The sequence below is a fragment of the Scardinius erythrophthalmus genome (genome assembly GCF_964197995.2).
Source record: "Scardinius erythrophthalmus genome assembly, chromosome: 25".
Taxonomy (NCBI): Eukaryota; Metazoa; Chordata; class Actinopteri; order Cypriniformes; family Leuciscidae; genus Scardinius; species Scardinius erythrophthalmus.
In genome coordinates, this window is record NC_138245.1 from 12,582,824 (window position 1) to 12,609,733 (window position 26,910).

At 36.8% G+C, this 26,910-nt stretch overlaps 3 protein-coding genes across 6 annotated transcripts; all 3 read right to left on the bottom strand.

Moving 5' to 3' along the window:
- Positions 1 to 71: 71 nt before the first annotated feature.
- On the bottom strand, positions 72 to 15,117 carry ptbp1b (polypyrimidine tract binding protein 1b). 4 transcript variants are annotated; one of them, XM_081356961.1, is made up of 16 exons: positions 14,985 to 15,117; positions 14,383 to 14,433; positions 13,041 to 13,071; positions 8,961 to 9,021; positions 8,694 to 8,866; positions 7,897 to 8,043; positions 7,245 to 7,400; positions 6,966 to 7,076; positions 6,640 to 6,814; positions 6,476 to 6,556; positions 6,234 to 6,379; positions 4,827 to 4,860; positions 3,916 to 4,008; positions 2,782 to 2,998; positions 2,628 to 2,705; positions 72 to 2,049 (listed from the first exon to the last, which is right to left on the bottom strand). In XM_081356961.1, the coding sequence occupies exons 1-16, from the start codon at positions 14,990 to 14,992 to the stop codon at positions 1,917 to 1,919; spliced, it is 1,695 nt and encodes a 564-aa protein (XP_081213087.1). In that variant the 5' UTR covers positions 14,993 to 15,117; the 3' UTR covers positions 72 to 1,916. The 4 variants fall into 4 exon arrangements, with proteins under 4 accessions (XP_081213087.1, XP_081213085.1, XP_081213088.1 ...); XM_081356959.1 differs by having other exon boundaries at positions 7,191 to 7,400; positions 14,985 to 15,109; XM_081356962.1 differs by lacking the exon at positions 14,383 to 14,433 and having other exon boundaries at positions 14,985 to 15,049.
- Positions 15,118 to 16,180: 1,063 nt separating this feature from the next.
- LOC308685290 (uncharacterized protein) lies at positions 16,181 to 20,399 on the bottom strand. Its single transcript, XM_081356964.1, has 3 exons — positions 19,646 to 20,399; positions 18,297 to 18,417; positions 16,181 to 18,106 (listed from the first exon to the last, which is right to left on the bottom strand). Exons 1-3 carry the CDS (start codon positions 20,218 to 20,220, stop codon positions 17,366 to 17,368), a joined length of 1,437 nt encoding a protein of 478 aa, XP_081213090.1. The 5' UTR covers positions 20,221 to 20,399; the 3' UTR covers positions 16,181 to 17,365.
- Positions 20,400 to 22,686: 2,287 nt separating this feature from the next.
- On the bottom strand, positions 22,687 to 24,837 carry LOC308685701 (solute carrier family 46 member 2; the record flags this gene model as incomplete). The annotated part of the gene is made up of 4 exons (XM_081357663.1): positions 22,687 to 22,717; positions 22,814 to 22,970; positions 23,141 to 23,224; positions 23,886 to 24,837. The coding sequence occupies 4 exons, from the start codon at positions 24,835 to 24,837 to the stop codon at positions 22,687 to 22,689; spliced, it is 1,224 nt and encodes a 407-aa protein (XP_081213789.1).
- Between the last annotated feature and the right edge of the window lie 2,073 nt (positions 24,838 to 26,910).

Consider the following 26,910-nt stretch of genomic DNA (forward strand, 5'->3'; position numbering starts at 1 on the left):
AAGTCCCTCGTAAAAGAAACAATAGCTGTCCATTATTTATTGACACACGAATAAACGTCATGTACACAGACTGGAGTAAAGAAATATTTATTGAAGGCAAAAAGTACAACTAGGAATGCCACGAGGAAGAAGATAAAGACTGAAAACAGTGTAATCCTGATTTTAACCATTTTATATTGAACTATATTTTTTGCATGATGATGGTCCATAGCTGTAATCAAAATATACACGTTTTCAGGAAATATAAAAACCCCACAACTTTTAAGATTGTGATACAAAAATAGTATTTACACCTCATCTGTCCACTGTAAGAAAAAGCACTTTATCTAAGGCAGATGTTGTAAAATGAGGGTTTTTAATGTTGTGCAAGTATGCATAATCAGGTTTTATCCAGCCACTGTGAAAAATAAATGTTTCTCATCTAAATAACAAAAATCCAAAAATGGGATTCTTTTTTCTATATCCAAGAAGCATTTGCATTTTTTTAAGCAGCGCCTTTTTTTTTGTTGTTGTTTTTTGATTGGTCCCACACAAATTGTAAAACATACAACAAAGAAAGAAAAAAAAACATACACAGAAACTAATGCAAAAATTAAAAAATAGTAAAGTAAAATAACTTGATCAATTATGAAAGCTGGGAACATAATATAAACAAAGAAGATTCTATTTTCTTTACATTTTCTGGTCCGAGTGTCAAATTTAGTCCACCACCATCAAGCCTTTCGTTAAACATCTTTTGAAAGTTAATGCAGCTGAATGTCACCAGAATGGACTGCTATGAATCAACCAAGACATTTTAAAAAGGCACTTGTCATTTCAAAGACCCAAACTCAAACTTAACAGAGGTCACTGAAGGCCATTGTGTCTGATCTGAGCATTATGTGATGTGCACAATTCAGCAGATGTGCTGACTTTCAGTCATTTCCGTCGCCTGTCCCAGTTCACTTGAACTGTTTCCATCACAGATCACACAGTGCTGTTCTCTACAAAGAAGGGGAAGCATCAAGCCATTCTGAGAGGCCATGTTTGTACATGCCATTTGTCGTGAGGCTAAAAGGTGTCAGGATGTCCCTTAGAAGGTACATGGAGGAAAGGCTTTGGTATCAAGCTGTAGTGTACACACAGGTACATGAATACATAAAATGGGGCACTGAAGTAGAATATCATAAATAATCTACATCACACAATAACATGAAGCCGGACACTGAACATCTACACAAAATACAGGACAAACAGTAAACGGACAGCGGTTAATGATCCGCTGACCACAGCCAACATGCAATGGCCCACAGTATAAAAACAATATAAATCTTGACAACACTATTGGATATAAACACAAATGATTGCATTTACTTGAAGGAGAAAAATGACTGTAAACATTCTATGTCTAAAATACAGTATAAATGCCAAAGCTAGAGGATATGATGACTACAAACCTACTGGGAGATACATAACGCAGAGGCGCAGAGTTTAAGGCCTGTACCATCAGCCTGATGAAATTACCCATGTCTCATAGGAGCATCAATGCTTAGCCCTGAGGCCACGAAATGGACTGTAAACCACAGATTTGCAAACATTAGTTGCAGATGTTTGACTGAGGTTCTAGAGATCTGAAGGCACAAATGGAATCAAAGGCCTGAAGTGGTTCATCTCTGCTTCTATAGAAATCATTTTTACAAGCCTTAACTAGACTGAAACTAATAGATGGAGTGATACATCCAGTTAATGAACTTTTCAGGGGAAACTAATAACACATCTGTTCTAAAAATTTGACTAAAATAAAAAGAACATTTGTAAATATCCACTAAAATGCCTCTTAAATAAAATAATGGAATGATGGAAGTGAGCTTTGTGATTAAGACTCATTAAGGTTTACAATGACTGGCCACTCCCACCCATTCTAGAGAATATTTCTCTCAAATGGTGGACTTGGAGAAGGAAACCCTAAGATGGTGGTTTTCTCCAAGATCATGGTTGTGGAACTGGATAAGGCACTCGATTGCTTCCTCCACCGAACCCATCTGAATCAGAGCCATCTTGCGATCCTTCCTGAAAGTTGATGAATTTGTTAGTATTTCTTATGGATAAACCAACATAGAATTTATGTGCTGAAGATAATCAATAATAATTACAGATTGTTGCTGCCAAAAACTGCATTTTAACTCAAAACAACCAGGTAGCAAATTAATTAAAACCATTCACTATACTAAAATTAAACCAATAATGCAAACTAAACTAACTAAATAATAATAAAGTTGTATAGTGCATATTACATGTGATCAGTGTGTTCATACCATTTAACTTGCTGAAGTGTTCTATTTAAAAAAAATAATAATCATAACCATGAAAAGGCAGAAATTACAATGAGAAATGACAACCCAGGGTGTCTAGAAATTCTATTTTTCAATATTGAAACAAAATTTCAACAATGTCTGCCTGATAGTATATTTGTAAAAGTTATGGCTAATAGCAAGCTTATATTTAATACATAAGTAATAAAATAATTAAATATTAAAGTAATAAATAATAAAATCCTAAAAACTTGTGCAACAGCAAACATTCTGTAACACATTAAAGTTATACTTTTAATTGATAGGCTACCGCATGTTACAGCCGCACAGACTTACTGGAAGAACTTGAAGTTCTTGACGAGACCACCACTGCTACCAAAGAGCATCTTGAGGTCATCTTCAACAACGGCGGGTCTAAAACACAGAAACAAAGTTACAGATGAGATCTGGTTTTTAAATTCATAGAAAAACAAGAAGCTGATAAACTCACGGGATGTTAGACAGGTGCAGGGTAGATGAGGGAGGAAAGATGTTGGAGTAGTTTTTGGAGCCTGGCTTCTTGAAGCGATGGAGAGGAGAGTTGCTGTAGTCTTTGGTGAGACCCTGGTCTTCATGTCCCTCCCGTGGCATCTGGACAGTCGTGTGTTTGGACAGTGTTATGCGCAGGGGCCTGCCGTATAACTTCTGCCCGCTTAGATGGCTCATTGCTGAAATATAAAAGTGTACATGAATGTATACACTAAAATTGAAAACTAACGAAAAATACAGAGGGTGTATCATTCTGCTCCTAGTTAGCCATGACGTGAATCAGTATACTGCAAAAAAATATTTCAGCACTACCATAACATTTTTGGATTCTTGCCGAATGAGAGGTGAGCTGCCGTTTCAGTTTCACTTTAAATAAATTAATTTTGGCTTGATGTTTGTATGTTAAAGAATGCCACTATAGCCTAATTTGTGTTTTATTTTATAGTTTAATATATAATTTATAGCTACTTATTTTTCATTCTTCTTCTGTTCTGAATACCATTAAATTTAAAGGACTTTTTTGTCCTTTAAATTTGTGAGGGGAAAATATCCTTGGCAATAGTGTTTATAATGCTTGTTAAGGTTTTGTTTTATTTACAGATATTTAATATATATATATATAAATTAATGTCATTGTTTGCAATTACGAGGTTAACGGCTGTTTTTGGAGTAAGCTCCATTTCTCTTTTATGCGATTACTTGCTCTTCTAGGCCGGGTTACGTTTCTCCATGGGGCAAGGCTCCTTAACCGTACTTAGGGGCGTGATATTTAAACAGCCGAAGTTGTAGCTGGGCACTGTGGATAGACGGCGTGTTCATACGGTCATAGAAAACAATGTGTTTGAATTTTAAAGATGTGGCACTGCGCAGCTCCTTCTAGAGGAAGGGCTCTGATAGCAATGCCATGCAAAGTGATGGAACATTTATACATAACCAGCCAAATTGGCTCGTGTGTTATGCGTTACTCGTTACCTGCATTGGGCATTCATTTTAAACCATGTGAATATTTTTTATATATGGTTTAAAATTACACATATATTATACATATATTTGGCTCCTTTTCTATGCAAATACCCATAATATTAAGAGAGTTTACCGAGCTGAGCCTGTGTCCCATCAGACATCTGTATGAGAGCGTTCTCCTTTTTGTTGAACATGATTTTTACTCTCATTACATCCCCATATACACCTACAAAAAGACAGGATCATGTCAGATACAAATAAGCAATTAGTTATGATCAGACACACCTCATCAAAACCAGTCTGAGCTATAAAACAACTTCAGTTCACAATCAAGATACTCCAATATATCACACCATCACATGCTTTTCAGGGTACAATTTTTTTTTTTAAGAAAAAAAAACTAGCGTGTAATAGCAATTTTATCAGGGCTTTGAGTGAAAAAGGACAAAGTAACTTGTTTTAAGAGGAAACTGAAAAAATTCTTGAAAAAAATTATTTAAGAGTAGAGTAGTGGATCTGCAAATCTTAGGAAGACTGCAACAAGTGTTTAAGTTGTTTTACGATCTCATGAGGAACAGATTAAACGGATTGATTGAGATAAGAATCGTTTAAGACTTGAAAGATAAAAAGTTTTGAGGGGGATGAAAATGCTTTCTAACCCAAAAAAGAATGAACATATAAAACAGCAGGAGTCTTGACTATTAAACCAAGTATTTTAAACAGCTTTTCTCCAAAGACATGCAATAAAAAAAGGTGGAACGAACAGTTTTCAAAAGCATGCAACATTTTTACAAGAAGCCAATTTGTTTTGTTCCGTCATAAAAAGCGGCAGCCTCCCAAGGAAGTGCATTCAAAGGAAGTGCTGTCGTTTTCGGCAAAGCTGCAGCTTTTCATGACGCGTCTCATCTCACCACACCAAATACTGCAGAAAACAAGCGAGGCACTCAAAGAATTGGGCCTCACAGATGCCTTGTGAGGAAATAAAACCAAATTAAAAGAACAGAATAAATAAGTGACAAAAAAAGATGCTAAAGGATGACATACCGAAGAGAATAAAGAGGCAGTGGGGTGTAACTCTCTTTAAAGGACAGCAGAGGGGGGCAGCGGAGGAGGAAGAGACAGGTAAAGATCGGAGGCAGAGTGGAGGTTCAACATATCCGAGGCAGCGAGGCAGTTCCACAGGAAATGGCGAAAAACGATGGTTGGATCATGAAGATGGTTAATGGATTGGGAGCAGAGAGAGGGGTGGGAGTGGGGGGGGGGGGGATAGAAGAGAGAGAAATGTTTGTGTGTTTGAAGTCATGTTGGTGTGTGTGATTGTGGGATGATGTGGAATTGTTCGTACAGATCAGATGAGTAGAGAGACATATGGTGCGTGCAGCCAGATGGCAAAGGAGAACGAGGTTTCAAAAACAAAAAAAGAGCAATGGGATGAGGGGAACGGGGAGGGAGAGAAATAGGAGAAAAAAGGAGGTAAAAAAAACAAGGTCAGTATACATAAAGAAATACAAAATATAGTGCTAAATTTAACAAAGAAACTTCACCAGCAAAACAAGCTAAACTTTAGCAATTAGTTACTGTAGTAAACAATGTTTTTTTTTTCAATATGATACATGTGTAAATGCACTTTCCAATGGTCTGTTTTACAAAACAGTACAAATGAATGAATAAATAAAACCAACTTCTGAACAGACCAACAGAAAATACAATTTCACAATTTTACTGTTGTATAATATTTGGAGGAGATGAGTGGAGTATGAAATAAAGCAGCAACATATTCAAATGGAAGCAACAAGAAGAATGAAGCTCAACTGAATGGAATTTTTTAACACAAAACCTGAGGATGTTAGAGGAAGAAATGACAACGCATTGTAGAAGGGGTGAGGACACTTGAGCGAATAAAGAGCCGGAGCTTCAGTTAATGGAAACTCTAAACAACAGGCTTTTGTGCCCTGTACACTGCAATTACTGAGCGACAACAGATCATAAACGCACTAAAATTAAAGAAACATTCAGCAGTAACAACACCAGTTTACAATATCCAATGTACCGTTCATTTAATTCAGTTAATACAGTTAAAAGGATACGTACCATTGCTTTAATTTCAATTTCAATAATTTCATTTAAAAAGAATGTTCCACTAAGATTTTGCTGTGGTGCCATTGTGATTGTTTTAATTTAAGTGGTTAATATTTATACATTACAATATTAAATATAGACTTAAATGTAAAAAAAACAAAGTTCCGCTGTTTTTGGAGTGAAATTTTAGAATTGTGACAGCTTTACAAATAATGCATTTCTCATTCATTATAAAATTAAACATGAGAGAAAATCGAATTTAAGGATCATTAGGAACAGTAGGCTATGGCACAATAAAAAAAGTCGAAGACCTAACGTTTAAATAGACATTTTGAGCACTTCCAGGTCCAAGAGAGACTACAAACTACTAACCTCTGGGTTCAGGTTGCTGACCAGCATGACGCAGTGGGTCCCGGGTAGGGAGGGGAAGCCCATTCTGCTAGCAGCCGCAGCGGCCGCTGCTGCCCCAGGCATGGCTAGTGAGGCCAGGGCTCCATGAACCCCAGGTATTGTCAACCCTGATCAAGACAGTCTCAATTTACGTGACAAATCACAAGACACAAAGAAAATGGAAAATGGAGAAGGCGTTAGACTCAAGCTGTGTGCCGTCGTACCTGCAGCCTGCTGGATAGCAAAATGCGGAGGGAAGGCGTGTGCTCCCGCATATGGAGAGGCAGAGATGATCCCGGGAGTAGCTGCAAAATACGAGGACTTTAAGAAATTTCTAAAAGAGGCCGAATGGGACTGGTTAAGAAAAGTGTGTGCTGGGCATTTGTACCGAAAGCAGCCATATGGTGATGTTCAAGAGTAGGCTGGCTGTCCCCTGTGGGCAGGTCTGGACGAGTATAGTCACGGCTCTTGTCGTTATTGTATTTGACATTTAAGCTGGTAAGTTTGGAAAAGCTAATGCGCAGGGTACAGCAGCCATTGTAGATGTTCTGGCCATCTAGAGCCTGAGGAAAGAGAGATTTTAGTCAAAACCATGCCACAAACATCATGCCAAAATCTAGACTTTCAAATTCTTTCACAGTATGTGAGCTGGCAAAAAGTAAAAGTTTTAATATTTGTCATTACATAAGATGGCTGATAGATGGCACCACTCACCAGCTTGGCATGTTGTGCTGTCAGGCCATCAGCAAACTGGAGTAGAGCTTGAAACTGATTGTTTTTGGTGAATGTGATCACTTTCAGCACTGTGCCAAACTTGGAGAAGATCTGTTTATGAACCAAAGATATTTTAGTATCAAACAATCATAACTGCCAACAGTTAATTCAGAAAGGATAAAGTCAGAAAGTCATTTCAGAGTACTAGACTACAGAAGTGTATACCTGGTGTAGGACATCTAAGGTCACGGTGTAGAATAGACTAGAGGAAGTGTATACCTGGTGCAGGACATCTAAGGTCACAGGGTAGAATAGGTTTTCAACGATGACTCTCAGGACAGGGCTGGGGCCAGTCATACCGGATGGGTCAACAGCACCTAGAGTCATGCTACCTGTCTGGACAGCATTTACTGCCTGCAGTGCTGCCTGTGCCCTCTGTAGACACCAAACAATGGCAAAGATTAAATTAGATTTCAATTAGGTTTAAAAGAAAAGAAAATGGAAAAGAAAAACGCTTTTTATCCATGCGCACGCATGAGTCAATTCAATGAACAAAATCGAGAATGGAGTAAACACTGTTAGTTGTTCAAAACCAGAAAAAAGCAAAACAAATTTAGCTATCCTCTAAATGAGTGCTGATGGGCTGCAGCTGTGGAATTCACTGCTAAAGCCCTTTAGCGGCATATAAACTGTGTTTAGAAAAGGGAAACGGGCAGTGTGGAAAATGCAGGGAAAAAAACAAGATGCGAAGAAGACAGCAAACCAGGCCCTCTGCTTGTATCAATCATCATGCACACAGCAGCTGCAAATAACTCTTCATTATAAATGTATACATTTTCAAGTGATCAACTATGTATAAAAGTGGAATGAAGCTTCGCAAAGCCCGCTAACGTTCCCGGATGGACGCCCAAAGAGAATTTGAAGGACATACCACTTGATTTGGTGAGTTGTCTGTTTTCAGCTCTTTGTGGTTGGAGTATTGCATGAAGATGGGATGATTTCTGATGACGGGTGTTACGGAGGAGTAGTAAGTAACCATCGTCTGGGCTGCTTCTTCGGTGTTCATTTCCAAGAAAGCCTGCACAGAAATGCAGATCATGCACTTTCCTTTAAGCCTGAAAAATGCTCTACGCAAGCACATGAACGCAAAAACTTCTAGCTAAACAAGCTAAATTTCACATACACTACTTTCAAAAGTTTGACGGTGACAAGGTTCTTTTGATCAAAAATATACTAAAACAGTAATATTGTGAAATATTATATTTAATATTTTTGTAGAAACTGAGATACTTTTTTCAGGTTTCTTAACCTGATAAATAGAAAGTTCACAAGAACAACAATTACTTGAAAAAGAAATATTTGGTAATATTATATATGGCTTTATTGTCACTTTTTTCAATGTAATTACATCATTGCTGAATTATATTATATTGAATACATTTCTTTCAAGATTCTCATCAATACACTCACAAACAATTTCTAGCCAAAGAAATAATTAAGTCTGATGTTAACGTTGCTAAGCTGAATGCTTACCGTAATATGTTATACAAAAACAAATCTAGAACACACTAGTATTGGTGGCAGTACTAATAGTTGTTTAAGAAGAGCTCATTTACAGCATTAATTAAAAATCCAATTTTTTTTTAGGCGACAAGCTTTGGTTAAGTCAACCTTTTCTCCTACTCTGAGCTAATGCTAAGAATGTCATAACAGGAGAGGCAATGGTACCTGGTTCTTTCCCTTTAGCATGAGCAGATTGGTGACTTTGCCAAACGGAAGGCCGAGGGAGATGACCTCTGCTTCGTTGATGTCATTGGGCAGCTTCCGGACATGTATAACTCTGGATGGGGCGGCAGGACTTCTGATTTCACCTTTGAACTTCTTGCTGTCGTTGCCGTTGGCTACATTGAGAGCAGATGATCAGGATGGATTGCTGGGACAAAACTAAACACATCTGAGAAAGAAAGAAATAAGTATAGAGCATAAAAATACTACCTGCTGAGCTCATGATATAAGGCCCACTGGAAACACAGGAGAACAGCTCGTCAGATCCTCTCTGAGAAAAAAAAAAAAAAAAAAAAAGCTCTAGATCAAACCATGTAATTTGTATGAGGTTTAGACAGTTTAGGTCAGTTCTGAGGTTTACAAACTTATAAACAGGACACTTGAAAAGGAATAACATAATGATAGATGAATCCAACCTTTAGCCTGAATGGCAACAAGAAGTAGTAAAGGAAACAATGATAGAGGGATGTCCAAAAAAGGACAAGTTTACATCAGAAACTCTGAACGCAAGAAATGGGCAATGCTACATTCAGCCTTCCTGTGCAAACAGCAGAGCCTTAAGGGCGGGTGGGGTCAGAGATCAACCACAAGACATCCCCCACTACAAACCTATGAAGAAGGATCTCTGTAGAAAATGGGAAGAGGGGTGGTTTACATTTCCGGGTCGTTGACCAAGAGGAACGTGTGTCCAGAGTCCAGACTGAATTTTGCATTTGCTCTTTCACACTTTTCTTTGTTAAAGAAAGATGGAACATGTCTAAAACCTCTTAACCTCTGCGCTTGGTATCAAACACCCCATTTCCAGCACAGCTTAAGCCAAGATTACACATGACTTAAGACATGTGATTAACAAACAATAAATCACAGTTCTGCAAATAACTCTTTGTCCCGTTTAGTTCGGACAATTGAAAGCAAATGTTTGTTCTGGTTGTCCATTATCCGAGTACAGACATTTGAGAAAGAAAGTAACAGTAGTTGGATGAATTAAACTATATTCTGATTGTCCAATCACAGCGTATGACTAAAGAAAGAGTGTAATAAGTGTATTCAGCAGAAACTACTAAAGCCCATGCAACCGCACAGGCCTGCCCACCACATATTAAAATTCCACAGTCAAACGACTCAATGAGAACCACATGTAACCCAGAGGGGGGTGGCTACACAACATACATCTGCTATGACACACTAAGCTAAAAAAACAAATGTTTAAATGGTTACTGAAAAACACGCTAATCTTTACGCTTTTACAGAAACCATCTTTATAGCTCTACTCAGTTGCTTGTTACCCTAAACTGTAAAGTTTTCTAGCAAAACAACCAATGAATTGACAACATGCTTGCAACATTTGTAACAATAAAGCACTAACAAATGTTAAAGTGCTTGCCTAAATTCTTTCATTAAAGGATTACTAAATTGTCCTTTTAGAAGTAGAACTACTATTCTAGTCAAATTCACTTCTAGTTTTGGGGTATGGACACACAGTGTTTATGGAGTTTGCTTTGCTCCACGAAGCCAGTACATTGTGAATGTCTAATATTAAATGTGTATTATTTACCCTGTTTTTATATTTAGTTTACCTTTGTTGTCATCCAACACTTACTTAAAATAGATCTTAAAAACAGTAATAACAGTTAAACGTAATCTTTGAAAAAAAAAACTCTAAACAAATATCCTTATGTCATTCTGTTCATTGTTATAAAAAAATATATAAAATTGGATTTTTACGGAGCCCCCAACATGACATGCATGAAAAAAAAAAACAAGACATCAAGGTCACAAATGAATGTTCCCACAACTTCCCTCATTTTAGTTAAATCAAGTCCATATTGTACTAAAATGAAATTAGAATTCTCTGTGGTTTCTGTTACATAGCTACGCCATCAATAGTTTAACTTGAGTTGAACCCATAACATTCCTTCAAAGCTTAGATGGTGTCAGACAGCACTATCTCTGTGCATTCAATGAAGTTAATTAAGCATGACAAACACAAACATTCGATGTGTTAACTTTTTGTTGGGTGTGGCATGATGGGATACTTGCTTAAATAGATTAGGGGGTGTGAAGGACAGGGGGAAGGGTGAAGACGCAACAATTCACAAGAACAAAAAACGTGGCCGTTACCACGGCTCCGATTGAAATGCGCTCACCATGGAAACCTTGTGCTGCAGGTAACTGAAACCCAACCCAGAACTGAATACACAAGACCCATTATCTCCATACACCCAGGTGTGCCTTGAGCCATTTACTACACTAACCATACAGGTTATGAGCACAGTACCAGACCTTTTTACATTGGATAGTGCAATAGTAGCAACTGCCGATCAGAAATTGTCCCTGTGGAGAGTCTATACACGCGACACTGCACTTTTTTGACAGATAAATACCTGGTTGTGCACCCTGACACCACAAAAACAACATCACAATTTTATCGAGTTAAAACATGCTGAGAGTATTGTGGATTGTCAGCTCGCTGTAATCAGCACCTGTGACCCACAAGCTTTCAACTTGCATTCTTTATGAGATACCGAGAACAAGAAAGAGAGACTGATAGCATCAAGCGAACCCCCATGTGACCCATTAGCACCTCCCCCAGCCATCTTCCCTCTGATCAGCCCTGCTGAACAAACACAAGAGCTACATGTGTGTGCTGAGTGATGAGGCAAACATATTTGCATTTGATGAATAGACTGCATTCATCTCATCATATCAACAACCAAAACCAATCTCTGAGGAATGTCTCTGAAATGGGTTCAATCATTAGGTAGAAACCTCAATAAAATGCTTGTCACCTGTGTAGCCTACAGTCATCTGAAGACCATCAAAACAACCAGAACATCCAATGATTAATTTAAAAACATTAAATTAAAACTGATCATCTACTTTTCTTAATGGATGTCTTTGACCTTATTGTGCATGAAATTTCAATGCATTTAAAATAAAGAAAACCTATTCTGTGCTGATAACAAAGGTTTTGTGGGTATAGAAAAATCTAATCAAACAATAATATGGCCCAGTGTTCATGATAAATATCAAGTTTCTCCCTACATAATTTCCTACTGTATAATTGGTTTCACTCTGACATGCAGCATATTAATATCTTGCGAATGCAGTTTAATTTAGCCCAAAAGACAAGACCGAATAGCTTGTTCCCAGTTAACATTGACCCTTTTTACAGCCTCTATGTTCTTATTTTTTAGTAAATGATTGGTGTATGCTATTCCACCATTTTAATAGCTTACATTAAAATGTAAATGTAATATGCTATTCCTCTAAAACATCTTTCCTTTTTGATGATGACATCACTTAGACCACATTAATGCTCACCAATAGCCAAATAGCCATTTAGAATGTCTTGTTTCAAGCAAACTTGCATTCAAGCTCAATTCTTGTCATCTAATTTCCAATCCAATTAGTTTCCAATTAATAAAATTATAATAATAAAAATATCCTAATTTTTTTTCCCGATATCCTGTTTCACTCAGAAATGTCACATTACATAATTTGCATATTCATAGAATTGCGTATAGTAAATGAGGCAAGGGTGTAGAGTTACATTCAAACTATTTTAAGAATATAATTGACTACAGGGGGACTTTAACATTTAGGCTAATTGATCTGAACCTGAGACATTTAGCCCTTACAATTATTTAACTCCAAAACTAGGAAACATCTCATATAATTTCAGAACCAACTTTTCCAATTAGCAAAAAACTCTTAAACAGTGCCTGCCCCTTTACCATAGTAATCCTCAGATAAATACAGTGCCGGTAGGTTTCATGCAACATAAGTTACTGCATGACCTGAAGCGTGTAAGTAACTAACTAAATGAACCTCATGAATCAGCCTTTGTTCCACATCCTGTAGGTCCCTCCTCACTAGCCACATACCACAGGAAATAATCTTTAATGAGAGAATGAGCGGGAGTGTTCATGTTGTGGCCTCGTAAAGGCTGAACCAGGCAGCAAGTTTGGGATTTCTTAACTATGCATTTCACAATAATAAAATATTATAACATATTATGATATAACTCTGATTTCATAAAAAGTTGAGAAAGCACAACATGGAATGGAACAATGCCACAGTGCTTGTTCTAACAAATCTTTTTTTTTTTTGTTCGAAATGATTCACCTTGTTGCCAGGATGAATCATATCTAGACTGAGTGATAGAACAAGGTGTGGAAGTCACAAAGGCCATGTGAGAGTCAAATCTGCTCTTATTGAACCAATTCAAGCTGTATAGCACGTATCGTCTACCGCAGTGACCCAAAGGACCAAATATAAAATTCTTACCTTTGTGCCAACTGCAATATCGTGAACAACGCTGTAAAAGAAAAGAGAAATGAAAGGAAAAAAATCAGAGCAGGAAAACAGAAACAAAATACATGAAATTAGAAATGGAGAACAGAGGAACCATTCTAACTCCATGCATTTGTCTAAAGTCCCAATTAAACAAAAGGTAAAGAAAAAAAAATGTTTCATGCACAGGACAGTGTGTCTAATGTGTAATTTTCAGAATCTATCCCATTTCTGCAAGCCAATAGGTGAAATTAAAATCCTCAACCAAAATAAGGAATGTGATTCATATTTAAGTGAGGTCTAGCCTAATGAGTCTAATATTTAATTTGGTTCATGTTGGTCAGATGTTTTTCCCATTAAAGGAATAAGCAGATTGTGAATAGACTGCGCAATCTAGTTCCTTCCCACATATCTCCCTTAGAGCAAGAAATATGAGTGGTATTTTGGGTCAGTCTATGGTTGAAGATTAACCCCCACATCCTGTTTCACATGAACTCATAGTAAACGCAATTCCAGAATCCCCCTTTGGATCAGCTCTTCAAAAAGTCCTCATATCTACAAAGAACAGCTTTAAGGCTTTTATGTTTGAAACAATGAATTGAAAAAGAAACAGACTGTGCCAAACAAATACGGATACATCTTCCCCAACAGGGAAAAACCTTTATGCAAATGAGAAGTCGAACAAGGGGGCCTGAGGACTGGGGTCATTTTTTCACAATACCTGGGGTGTGGTTTTAGTTTCTGTGTATCATCTTACATGGTGCATGTGCAGTGTGTCTGTCTGGTTCATCCAGGTCTATCAGACTCATTTGAGACCATTTACCATAGAAACCACAATATCTGCCACATTACAGTAGTTAACTTACAACAGTAATTGTTACCGCTATGTGGTATTAACCACCACTAGGTTAATATTCAACAAATGGAGTTTCTTTTTCACCAAAGACTGTGAAATAAGTTTCAGAAAATGTTGATTACAAAGCTCAAGAAGTTAAACAAAATTTCCCAAACATATTGTGGTTGCCCTTTTTAACCCCAGATTTGGAGGTTTAATTACAGTTTAAAACTCAAATTTTTGCACTGTTCAAGCAATAAACAAAAAATAATCATAATTTTAAAAAAGCAACAGGCTAGTCATTGCCATTTTAAATTCCTGCAGTTGACTATCAAAGTAACTACTTTGTTTTTGTGGAATCTATGGCAACTATGGAGCATTTTGTATGATAAACACTGTGGCACACTGATATTTCTCTAATAAAACTACTCAATAAAAATACAATCTGTGAGAGGTTAAAAAAACACCAATTCTGAGCTATAATATTTCAGATAGACTTACTCTAATTCTGCGTAACTTGATCCCATAGGATACAATTCAGTCTCTAGGCGGCTGCACAGGGAAAAAGATGTCAATGCCATCACACAATCTAACTAATCAAGTTACTCTTACGCACTAAACTAATCATTTTCTGGTTTGAAAGAATAACACAACTTTTAATGCCTGCTTTCACCATTTATGCGTTTTAAAGAATGTTATTGTTTACTTTTTTCTTAAACTTTTATTATAACTGCATACGATGCAACAAGTCCTCAAGGTGGAAATATAATAATTTTTGCAGAAAACAAACTTAATTAGGCTGCAAAACACGAACACTGATAGTTTATATAAAAAAATAATTAAAAAAAACAGGCAAACCAGGGGGAAAAGCTACATGTGCCAAACAAAACAGCGAGCATCATGCAGAAGCCTGACGCACGAAAAACTACGGGCTTGTTTGTTTCATCGTAACTGGTGATGATAAGAGCTGTTCAATCAAACAAACAACAAAATATATAGCCAGGCTACATAACAGTTGATAAACGTACGGCTCTACTAGTGCAATGTTTATCACCAGGCAAGTCCAACTTATTTTCCATTCATAACAACGTAGCATCACTTACCCGTCCATTGCACACAGAGGAACAGCAGCTCTGATCCGCAACTTTGTTGCTTGGCTGAGTTTTCTTAAAGCGCTACAAAATGGCGGAGTGCGTTGAGTGAAGCCTCAGCGATGAGCTCGGTGATTGGTCAACCCTAGAAAATAGTGGGAGTATAAGACACGAGGAGGATTGTGATTGGATAAGACGAGTTGAAAGCAAAGGGCGGTTACAGTTGAGGAGGGAGAAATTGCGTGTCGTGCATCCTAGTATTGTTCTGAGTATTCACTAATGCAATAAGTTTTAATTTTGTTCAATAAACGGATTAACCTGTTATTTTGCCAGTGTAATAGTAACTCGACTTGATAAAATAGATTAATTATGTATTTAATGGCATACCAATTATTTTAACATAATAGAATACACGTGATCACTCTTGTCCACAGTTTTTAATAAGTCTAAACAGCCAATGGAAAACTAGACACAACAACAGCAGACTGAAAGCTAATCTAACCGGTTACATGAATATTTAAGTTTGAAGTGGTAGCAGAAATCCATTATGTCTGATTAGGGATTTGATTACTGTTTCCACAAAATACAAAAAGATGATGTGTAATATAGCCTATAGGCTTTCTCTCTCTATATATGTAAATATAATCGATAAAGGTTCCAGCATCCTCAATACTGGCCAAAGTAGGACTATGATGAAGGATCTAGTCTCTTTTAGATAAAATACTGTAACTGGCCTTTGATCCGTCACACAGTCTTATGAACAGAATCTTATTCAGTTGGAATGCTGTCATTTAGATTTAAGCGCCTCAGATATCAAAGGCTCCATGATCTCATTGATGTCTCAGAGCCTTTGCAGTGAGTCTTTTGCGACCACCTGGCTGAGGAGTCTTCACTGTCATTTCCCTCTTTTCACAGACCAAAATTAAAACAAGCAAATAAAAACATTTTTGGTTTGATGGAACCATGTTGTATTCAAGGAAATGTAAAAGCCCTACATTAAAGTTTATAGAAATCTTGGTGATTTCACATGTCTGATCTACAATAACAGTTTCAATTTGAACCTGTAAAATGGTTTACAAGCTTTACATGTCTTGTCCAGAAGGACTATGAGACAAGGAGAGCTTTGGCATCAAGTATCATCATCAATAATTACCTGTTTGTCACACTCAGGAAATTACTTTTCCCCCTGTGCCATAGGAGACGCACCTGCTTAAAGCTAAATAATAGATGGGGGGTGGGAGGACTGAGACTCATTGTCTCCAAGGTAGCTAAATGAATCATCACATGATCTGGTCAGGTAAAAAAAATAGGCCAGAGCATAGGCCTAGCAATCAGTAAGGCCTTTAGATTACAGTGGTGTACAAGAGAAGCTTTATAAAGTTATTTATATTTCTAGAAACATTTCTTTATATTTACGTGTTTACAGAAAAGTTAAAGGGACAGTTCACCCAAAAATGAAAATTCACTTGATGGGCCACATCTACTTCCATAGTGTTTTGTTTTTGTTTTTTGTCCATACTATGCAAGTCAATGGGCCCCATCAACTTTTTGGTAACCCATATTCTTCAAAATATCTTCTTTTGTGTTCAGCAGAAGAAAGAAATTCATATAGGTTTGAACAACTTGAGTAAATGATGACAGGATTTTCATTTTTGGGTGAACTATCCCTTTAAGTGTTACATGTTTATATCATAGTGTTATACAGGAAAAGTTTTATACATTTATTCATCTTTACATATTTCTATTACAGTGGTGTCCAGGACACACATTAAAGTTATTTACATTTACTTTGATCTACACTGATGCAGTGTTTCTGTAAACATAAATAACTTTATAAAGCTTTTCCTGTAAACTGTTAACATGTAAATATAAATAACTTTTATACCATGTTATTTTTATTAACATGTTTCCATTTCAGTGGTGTAAAGGAAACGCATTATAAACTTATTTATAGGTTTACAGAAACATTGCATAAAAGTTATATGTATGTTGCATTTACATTTATGCAGTGTTTCTGTAAACATTAATAACTTTATACAGCTTTCCCGTACACCACTGTCAAAGTGTAAATAACTTTGATGCCGTGTTTCTGTATTTACGCTATTTTTACATGTTGACATTACAGTGATGTACAGGAGAGGCTTTACAAAGTTATTCATTCGTTTACAGAAAAACTGTAAATTAATTTATATTTACACGATTACCGGTACATTGTTTTTTTGCATGCCACAGTAAAGTTGTGTACGTTTACAGAAACACTATGAAAATTATTCATATTTACATGCTTATATTAGAAACACTGTAACAGAGTTATTAATATTTACATGTTTCCATTTATCTACAGTTACATGAATCCTTTGATCTAATCCCCAACAGCAAGTTTTGTCTAGTCTTTAATCCTTTGCCCATGCTTGTAACAAAGGGCCATTCTGGTAGTTTGTAAGGAGGCAAGCAACAGTGTGTAGCTGGTTGATGGTCCCGATGCTGGAGAGAGGGATGACTGTATCAAACAGCTGGTGTTGCCTCGCTCTGCAGATGAGGAGCTCAATGTAGACCCTCAGCCGAGCAATGGATTGAGTCTCCTTCACCTCATTAGCTGGGAACTCTTCCTGCTTGAACAGGTAAGCAGGTCTGTAAACTTTGCATGGTACACAGTCATCTACAAAAAAACCTTTGTCGACCATAATGGCCATTCCAGGTTTCAGGAGCGACACAATCCCAGACTGCTTCAGAAGTTCACTGTCACTGACAGATCCTGCACACAAGGATGACACAAAAGTGACTGCACCATGCGGTGCTATGCCAATTAACCCCTTGAAGGAGCACTGGGACTCTTCACCTTGAAGCCGGAGAGAGGATGGTGTTCGGCAACGCAGCTCTATGCAGTCAATCACTACTTGTGTGTCTGGGTAGTCTTTGAATTCCTTTGGCATTTGAGCCTTGACCGCCTCCTCAGACATCCAGACGCGCACAGATCCAAGAATGGTGTAGAGAAAATTGGCCCATTTTGTAATTATTTGACTCGCGGTGGACTGATGGATGTTGAATCTATGGCCCAGATCCCTCTTTGTTAGCCCAATCGAGAGATGGACCATGAAGAGAAAAAACTCATCTACGGGCTGCAAGGACTGATACTGTTAAAATAACAAAATTGGAGAAGTGTATGTGTATGTTTATACAGAGAAAGTAACATTAGAATCTATTCTATACACTGGAAATCTATTTCCACTTTCTATTCTCACATGTATTTAATATATAGCATAATAAATGATAGATTATAAATGATAATTATAGAGTTGTAAATTGCATAAAGTAATTATTTACAGATGCAATGTCTGATGCTCCATCTTCACTCTTTGTTGTTGCTCTGGTCAAACGAAGCATGTTGTGGGATGCAGGCTCTATCAGTCTCCAGAACGCCATCAAGTGGTTGTAAGTCGCAAACCTACACGAGATGTGGGACATACACCAACAAATGTAATGCACAAACTAGAGTTGTAGCTTACTTTTTGTTAAGAGCAAAATATAAGGCTTTATGAACTATAAATCCTTGTGAAAAAGTAGTATTTGTTAAAACAGAAATAATAGCATATACTTTAAAATGATATATTTGCATGCAATGTTTTCAGAAAATTGACTGCGCATCATTTACAATTAAATGAAAATGTATTTAATACAGGCTTATATTACAATAAGTTGAACTTAAGAATGCTTTTTGACATTCTTAAATAGGACTTAAGTACATCTTTGTATGTCATATTAGAATTTTATTTTATTTATGATAAACTAAAAAATATATATACATTAATAGCATTTCTATTGAAACCTGTGTGCCATGTATTTAAATATATTTGAAATTGCACATTTGTAATGTTGCAATTTAGTACATTTAAAATATATATTAACTTTAAATGTAATATCAGATAACCACACTGCAGTTAATTATAATCAAGTGCTTTTAATGTGCTTAAGCACATCAACAAAAAAAAGTTGACATTACAAAGTGCACTTTTTATGTGTACTTAAGTGTTTTCAGAAACATGTCATCAATTTTGGGTAAATTACTACAAAAAAATTTAGTAATTTCAGCAACTATATCTTCAGAAGTGTAACCAATAAGAGTACAGTTGAAAAATACAGGAGTAGACATTAAAGTGCTCTTTTAAATGTTTTCAAATAAATAATATAAATTGCAAATAAATTATTCTTGAACTGACCAAAGGGAGAAGGTTATATTAAAAACATACATTTTAACATTAGCCTAGGCTTTCAATTTTGATGTTAAATCCACTATTGTTTTATATAGAATTATTCTATAGTCTATACAGTATTTAATGCAATTAGGCTACATCAAAACTGTAAATTACAGAAAAATGAAGGGCAATCCCTTACTTTACTTTAATTAAGGGATAAGTAATTAAATTACAGAGATTCATTCATGCATTACACTCAACACTGTGTGTCATGAAAGTGTACTCTTTAGGAAAAGTTAAGTGGCATATTTTTGTATCATTATTATATTATGCAAGTACAGTTTTTTGTAAACTGCAAGTGCACATTCAATACAATTAAGCGAACTTCTTTTAACATATGTATTATTAAAAGACCAGAAGAGTAGTTATAGTTTCAGAATACCAATGTGAATGTTATACTGTTTCCGTTTTAGAGCTTACCTCGTGTAAAACCTTATGTCATCGTCAGATGCAGCAAATCGCCCCAAACAAAATCTCTGAAGCAAAGTCAACTCTGCCACCTGTCTCCTCAGGCTCTCCACCTGCTTTCGGAGATCTTCAGTCTGATCCACAGCCAGATTAACCTGGGCTGGAGATAAGCAATAATCATGATCCCGATGCGGGAAGTCCGTAGGCACGCGATCCTCTTTCAAATGAATGAAAACTTTCCTCCTCTTGCGTAACTCTGTGCGCTTTGGTGCCGGAGTGGAATCGTTCCTCGGGAACACCGTGGGCACAGCGCCCTTCTTCAGTAGCCGGCGTGCTGTAGGAGTCGATGGCTCAATCAAATCATCACTCTTGAAGTGACGACTGCAGACTCTTGTATTAGGACTAACGTTCAAATCCTCACGCCCGACATTGAGAAGCCACTTTTTCCGTATTTCGTCGTCCAAAGGGAAACTATGGAAACTTATCACCGAATTAAACCTTGAGGACATTTTACAGAACGGGACACAACAATATCGAGACGATGCGCCACCTTCACGGCGAAGGTATTTAAAGCCGTTTGAGCTCATTACTAAAACGATATATTTGAAAATAATATATTAAAAGTGCATGTTAATAATATATGTATTATGTAATGATATATCAATTTGTTTGTGATCGATAGTTAACTTATATATGTCAGAAAGAGTTTACTACTAGCCTACTACCACAGTTTGTCAACAGTGAATACTATACCGGAAGCTCGAGTAGACACTGAAAGTTTAGCGGAAATACGTAGGCAGTAGGCATATGGCAAGCCGATTTAGCATTCAACCCATTTAATCCCACATTTTTTCCCAGAGATGTGAATTTGTATGGTATTTGTCAGGAAATTAAACAATGTCAAATATGTAAAAATAATAATAATTGAAAAGTCCATTGAAAAATGTGACCCGTAGAACACAGGGAGTCGAGGTCTAGTGTTAATGCATTTACAAACTGGCAAACCTCCAGCAATTAGACTGGTTTAAATATAGTTGAAATTGGTGTTTTATTTTGTTAACAAAGAAGTATTAGCCCCTTTCACACAGCAACCCTGGTAAATTACCATAAAATTACCAAAATTACTTTTCCGGTAATACACAAATATGCTGCTCACACAAGCAACGGCATTCTGGCTTTGTAAGACACAATTCACACTTTAGCACCAAAATACCAGGTAAATTCTGTGATCTCAGTCATCGAAAACTATCATTCTTCATTCTGCGTTCACACAGAGCACATTACCTGTATTTACGGGCAATGTTACAACTTTCCTTACTGATAAATTGACATATGGCATGTTTATTAAAACATTTAGGAAGTGACAGAAGCAATAGGAGCAGACTCAGAAGAAAATAACTATCAGAAAAGTATTACGTTTTTATTATGTTTCAACAGATGACAATATTCTCGTTTTCTTTGTTAAAGAAAAAAAAACGCTTTTGACTCCTCTGTCGGTCATTACAGTCAATCTGGTTTAATCCAGCTTGGCGAACCAAGAGTGGGTGACTATAACCAAGCAGACTGTGATGAGGTGCATCATTCTTTCTTTTGAGGGGGTTGGGAAGTTAGTGTTTTTGATTAAAGATTACAAGGACACATGAATAAAAAAAAAAAAGAATAAAAAAAAAAGAATTATGTGCACGGATAAATTATAAATTATAATTTAATAAACACTGCCAGCTATAAAAAAAAAAAAATTCTCACATTAGGATTACAGAGATATCTCTAATTATCATTCTGACTTCAAATTATAAATATTACTCCTCAAAATACAATCCATGAATAGAATCAAACCAAAGTTTTCTAAACTAATTCTGCTTGCCATAGTAGGTCGTGCATAGACGATTTGGTGACACCATGTGGCAGCTGGCAGCTGTTGGACATTACAAATAAAACACACCTGAACCAAAACATTAATTGAATTTGGAGGAAAAAAAACTTTATTAGTGAACTGCAGAACCCCATACTCATGCTGTTACAATATAGCCAACTTGGGAACAGCATGACTGAGCACCCAACCAACAAGCAACAAGCTCTTTAAATGAGGTTTATTGAGAATAACCCATACAGGAAGCACATACTATTTATTGTAACAATATACACCATCTGTAATGCTGCTCTCTAACAATAAAATCATGTAAGATAGATATCCAACAGAAATATATGGAGGGTTATATAGAAAGTGTTGGTTCACCCTAAAATGAAAATTTAATCATAATTTTCTCATCCTGGTTATGTTCGTCCATATAATGACAGTGAATAGAGACCAGGTAAAGAAGTTATCGCGTTCACATCTGGCAACTGTCATTCTGACTGTCATCTGACAACCGGAGTTCCAGTCCGGAGATATTCTACTCACAGTTAAGAAAACACACAGATCATTTTTGGGGATTTCTAGGCATTGTATTTCTGTCGTGTTTTTATTCATCTTAATTTCTCACAACTTTTGTGCTTTTTCTGGGCAAGTCAGATTGAACTGTGGCACTAATAGCTTTGCACAGAAGACCAAAGGCCAAGGTCAGGATTTTTGTTAAATAATACATTAAATTTCAGGTTGTTGTTTTTTTTTTACCAAATAGATACTATGGAGGTCAATAGGGTTCATCAACTGTTTGGTTGCAGACATTTATCAAAATATCTTCCTTTGTGTTGAGGGTGAGTAAATGATTACATAATTTTCGTTTTTAAGTGAACTATTCCTTTAATTTTCATTTTAGGTTGAACTATCCCTTTAAGGCACATGGTGATGGGGAAAAAAGACATGTGAAGAAATTGTATTTCAATGCTTTTGCGTTCACTTGCGAAACTTTTGTGACATAAGATAGGAGGAATAACTATTATTTCAGTGCTTTTGCAAGTGAACGCAAAGTTTCATGGGGATGCAAAACTTTGGTGAGAGAACGCAAAGTGTCACATGGAATGCAAACACAAAAGCATTGAATCATATATTTTCAATCACCATATCTCATTAGGGGCTCAAAATTAATTACAACAGACACATTTTCATGTTCTCAGGTTCCATGTTCTCTGCCACTTAGATAACTGAAAAACAAAATAAGTAACTGTTACTACGCATGATCTGAGAAGAAACCACCAAAAAGCTTTTGCTGTTGTTTTTTTAACGGTAGATTTACTTACATGATCGGGACGGCACTAACGTAACTAATGGCACAGGAGAGGAGGAAGCAGAAGCCACTGAACCAGCCGAGAGTAAGTGGGTAAATGGAGGTGAAAAAGACATTAGACAAGAGGTCAGTCACAGCCAGAACCAGCTGGAGCAGCCCAAAAACTCGCCCTGCCAAGAGAAACAGCAGATGACTCTCATGAAGTCAAATAACATGCATTATGACTTCAAATATATGGCTTGTACTTAGATGAAGTACATCTAATCGACTTTCATATGTGGCCTGCTAGATAGTTACTTCTCTGTCTTTAGTTTTTGTTGCTGTGCAGTTGTGACTTTACCATATTGCTGCGGAGGCAGATTCTTGGACAACATTGCTCGCAGAGTTGGCATGGGAACGCAGGCGAACATCATGATTCCTCTTGCTGTTTGAAACAACACATCTCAATGCAGAAACATATTGAAACCAAAGCAGCTTTACAGTGATGATTTTTTTATATTGCACATTATTGTCGGTCATGTTGGACTTATGACACTTAGTAGCGTAGATGCAGCGTCACGGACATGTAAATCTTTTGCCCTCTTGCAAAATTCGCAATTGCGTAGATTCCTATTGAATGACTAGATTCCGTCTGCAAAAATTCACTAAACTGACCGTTAAACTCATTGTCCACAGCAATATTCAAAGGTCCCATTATTTTTTTTCTGTTGTTTACTGTTTGATAGTCCAATTTCTACCTGATAAAATCTTTTAGAGCTTGGCATAACTAAAAATTTATATTCAGTATAAAAAAGATTTTATTAATTTACATGACAATTTACATGACCATGTAAAAGAAGATATTTTGAAGAATATGGGTTAGCAAACAGTTGATGGGCCCCATTGACTTCCACAATATTTTTTTCCCTATGGACTTTCCCTATGGAAGTCAATGGGGCCCATCAACTGTTTGGTTACTGAGATTCTTCAAAATATCTTCTTTTGTGAAAGAAATTCATAAAGGTTTGGAACAACTCAGGGGTGAGTAAATGATTTTCATTAGAAATTTTCATTTTTGGGTGAACTACCCCTTAAAACCAACTTACCCAGGAAGTAGACCCAGCTTTCTATTGCAAATGTCATGATTGCCATCCCTGTGCAGTTGGACACAATCCCCAGAAGAGTGAGGGCTGTGTCCCCCAACACATTGAACAGAATCACAACCCCTAAGAAGCTACTGAGGTACATGGCACTAGTGGCAGCCCTGCCATATCCTGCCCACACCGAGTCCCAGCTCAGAGGGGGCTTCAGTACATACAGCTGGAGCACATTTTCTGCCCCGATCACGCCTAACATGAACAGCACCATGGCTGTCATTAGCATGCCTATGGAGACTCGATCCATTGTGTTCCCACTTTCGGATTCAGTCAGCAACGGCTCTCCCTCGGACTGGGAACATCTCAAGTCAGAGAAAGCAAACACAGTGTATAGTAGTGCCACAACGCTGACAAGAATTGCTGTCAGGAGGAGAATTGATGGTCCCATCTGGTACAGATATCCAGACAGGAGACCTCCCACGACCCCTGCGACCCCAAAACAGAAGTCCACGATGTTGAGTTTAAGAGTGCGTTTGCACTGCTTCGAACTCAGAGATGCCAGGGCAGCCACCCCGGCCCAGAACATTGGCCCGCCTCCACTCAAACCATGCAGCAAAGAGCCCAAGTACAGAAACTCCAGAGGAACATCACAGTACATGAAAATGACAAGCATAAACATGCCCAAAACTGAACCCATTTGAGAGGCCACCAGGAAGACTTTAGGTCCATGACGGTCTGCCATGCGGCTCAGTGGTATAATGGACAACATGGCCGCCACTGAGGATAACACACTCTGAATAAGAAGAAAGCGTGAGGATAACGCCTGCGCTTGATCACTGTCTCCTCGTGTTGCCCTCAGCGAATGGTTGTACACAGTCTGCGTGAGGGCCATCTCAAAGAAGGACGTCCCCAGTTTATTTATGACAACCACTGGCTCCACTAAAGTCAGAATGGCCCCCATTTGATTGGCAGACCTTTAAGACAAAAGATAAGCCTTATATATATTAGTGCTGTCAACTAATTAGCTTAATCACACATTTGTTTCTTAAATGAATCATGAATAATCAAGTTTTTTGTCTCAAAATTCTGCAAATGAAATGAGCAATCATAGCAATCCAACATTACAGTATAATTGAAAGCCACCATTTTTAACATTAAAATAGGCTTTAAAAATATAACAACTTTTAATTTAATTTAAAACAATCTTCACATAAAACCATTATAATAAATGTCACATTTAGTTATTGATTTTGTTGTTTTCGACCCATGTAGCCTTTATAAATATGTTATGACATCAACATTTTACATACCAGTGAAATTTCTCGGTTCCAATTTTTATACCACGACAAAGAATATTGGCCTAACTACTATAAAGTTGTTGTTTTTTTAAAGACAAGAAAACAGTCAGTGATAAAATATGAATGCATAAACAAATTACAAGCAATAACACAAACTAGTGGAGTAAAGTTTGTGAACAAACTTTGATGTTTAAAAAGCTTGAAGCAGTTTTAAGTTGCTAGGGTGTTCTAAATGGTTGCTAGGCGGTTGCTAGGATGTTCTGGATGGTTGCTAAGAAAAGTAACACGTACCATGTGATGGCGATACTAAGTGCAAGCGCTTATATTTTTGTTATTGGTTCAGCCTTGTCAAGTACTCCGGTCATTGTTTTCCTTGTTGTTGTTGTTGTTGTTTTAAGTAAACTAGAAATATGACATCCTTGTAAGCGTCTCAATTTACTAGAACTTTCACTAACATTGATTAACATTAATGACACAGATTGCAGCAGGTATATTAAGCTGCTGTCACTTTAAGACCTAATGCAACATGACATGACACGGATTTGACACACAATTGATTTTGTCCCAAATCTTTTTTCAAGACCTTCAATTCGAAATCCTAACTCATTTTAAAACTCATTTGAGACTGTGCTTATGAGGATACTCACCAAAAACGGGCATTATATATGTATGTATGTATACCAAATATTCTCAAATCAAAATGGCCCCTTTTAGTATAATTGTAAAATGTCCAACTTCAGGTTGTAGTACATATGTCTTTTTGCTGTATACAATCTCTCCTGATTTTTTTTATATAGAAAACATTTAGGAAGCAACTTTAAGGTGTGTGTCTACAGAATAAAGCCAAACATATTTTGGTATATTCCAAATATTGGAATATATTCCAATGTTGCATATTGGATAAAGTAAAAAATAAACGTCCAAAAATAAAGCCACCTGGAGAAATATTCACTTTAGTAAAAGAGTGTGACAACTATCCCATATATTTCCATATTATTGACATTAATGTTGCATGGAAATAAATAGAAAGAGAACAACAGTACAAGCTGAAAGTAAGCCTATGTTGTCTTCACATGGCCTATATAAATGCTGAATAAAATATGTAATCTCACTGATTATACACACAATAGCAGATGTTATGCAATTACACTCATGCATTTAAATGCTATACAGGCTAATATGAAAATTGATGTTAAAATACAGAAACAAATCTCACAATATACTCACAGGTTTTATCTACTGGAAATGGATTTTAATTGATGTGAAAGTGTGGAAAGCCCCGCTTGGCATTGAACTTAGTTTAAATCAGGATAGAAGCTGTGTGATTGAAGTGAAAGTGATTTTAAAAGGAAACTTGTTGCTGCTTGCGAATGCATCTACATGAGATTCCCTCCATTTCACCTCGGAGAGCTTAAAAACAAAGTGATATCAATACAAAAGGGTTCGTTCAGAGGTGGTTTTGAGTCTTGTCTAGCATCTGTGGCTTCATTTAATCTGTTCTGCTGTTGTGTAGACATATTTATGACACTGCCACTGAATTACCAAACAATTAAGCATATTACGTTGCAAGGATTTAGAAAAATCATGTTAATAGAGTTTATTCACTAGGGGGCGCTGTAGTGCCATAGTCATACATGTGCTGGCATTCAAAGAAAAAAAAAAAAAACAACAACAGAACACCACATTTAACTTGAATTTAACAGAAATATTGCACAGAGGTATTCATTAGATGGACT

Bases quoted from the DNA above. Each gene is read 5' to 3' on its own strand.
- ptbp1b (XM_081356959.1), bottom strand. The intron at 7,401-7,896 runs GTATGTCCTTCA...TGGTGTCTACAG, and splicing joins ACAACTCACCAAATCAAGTG to AGGGCACAGGCAGCACTGCA. The intron at 2,706-2,781 runs GTGAGTTTATCA...TCTGTGTTTTAG, and splicing joins CTGCACCTGTCTAACATCCC to ACCCGCCGTTGTTGAAGATG.
- LOC308685290 (XM_081356964.1), bottom strand. From the start codon at position 20,220: ATGAGCTCAAACGGCTTTAAATACCTTCGCCGTGAAGGTGGCGCATCG. The intron at 18,418-19,645 runs GTAAGCTCTAAA...CATCTCGTGTAG, and splicing joins GACATAAGGTTTTACACGAG to GTTTGCGACTTACAACCACT. The intron at 18,107-18,296 runs GTAAATAATTAC...TTATTTTAACAG, and splicing joins GAGCATCAGACATTGCATCT to TATCAGTCCTTGCAGCCCGT.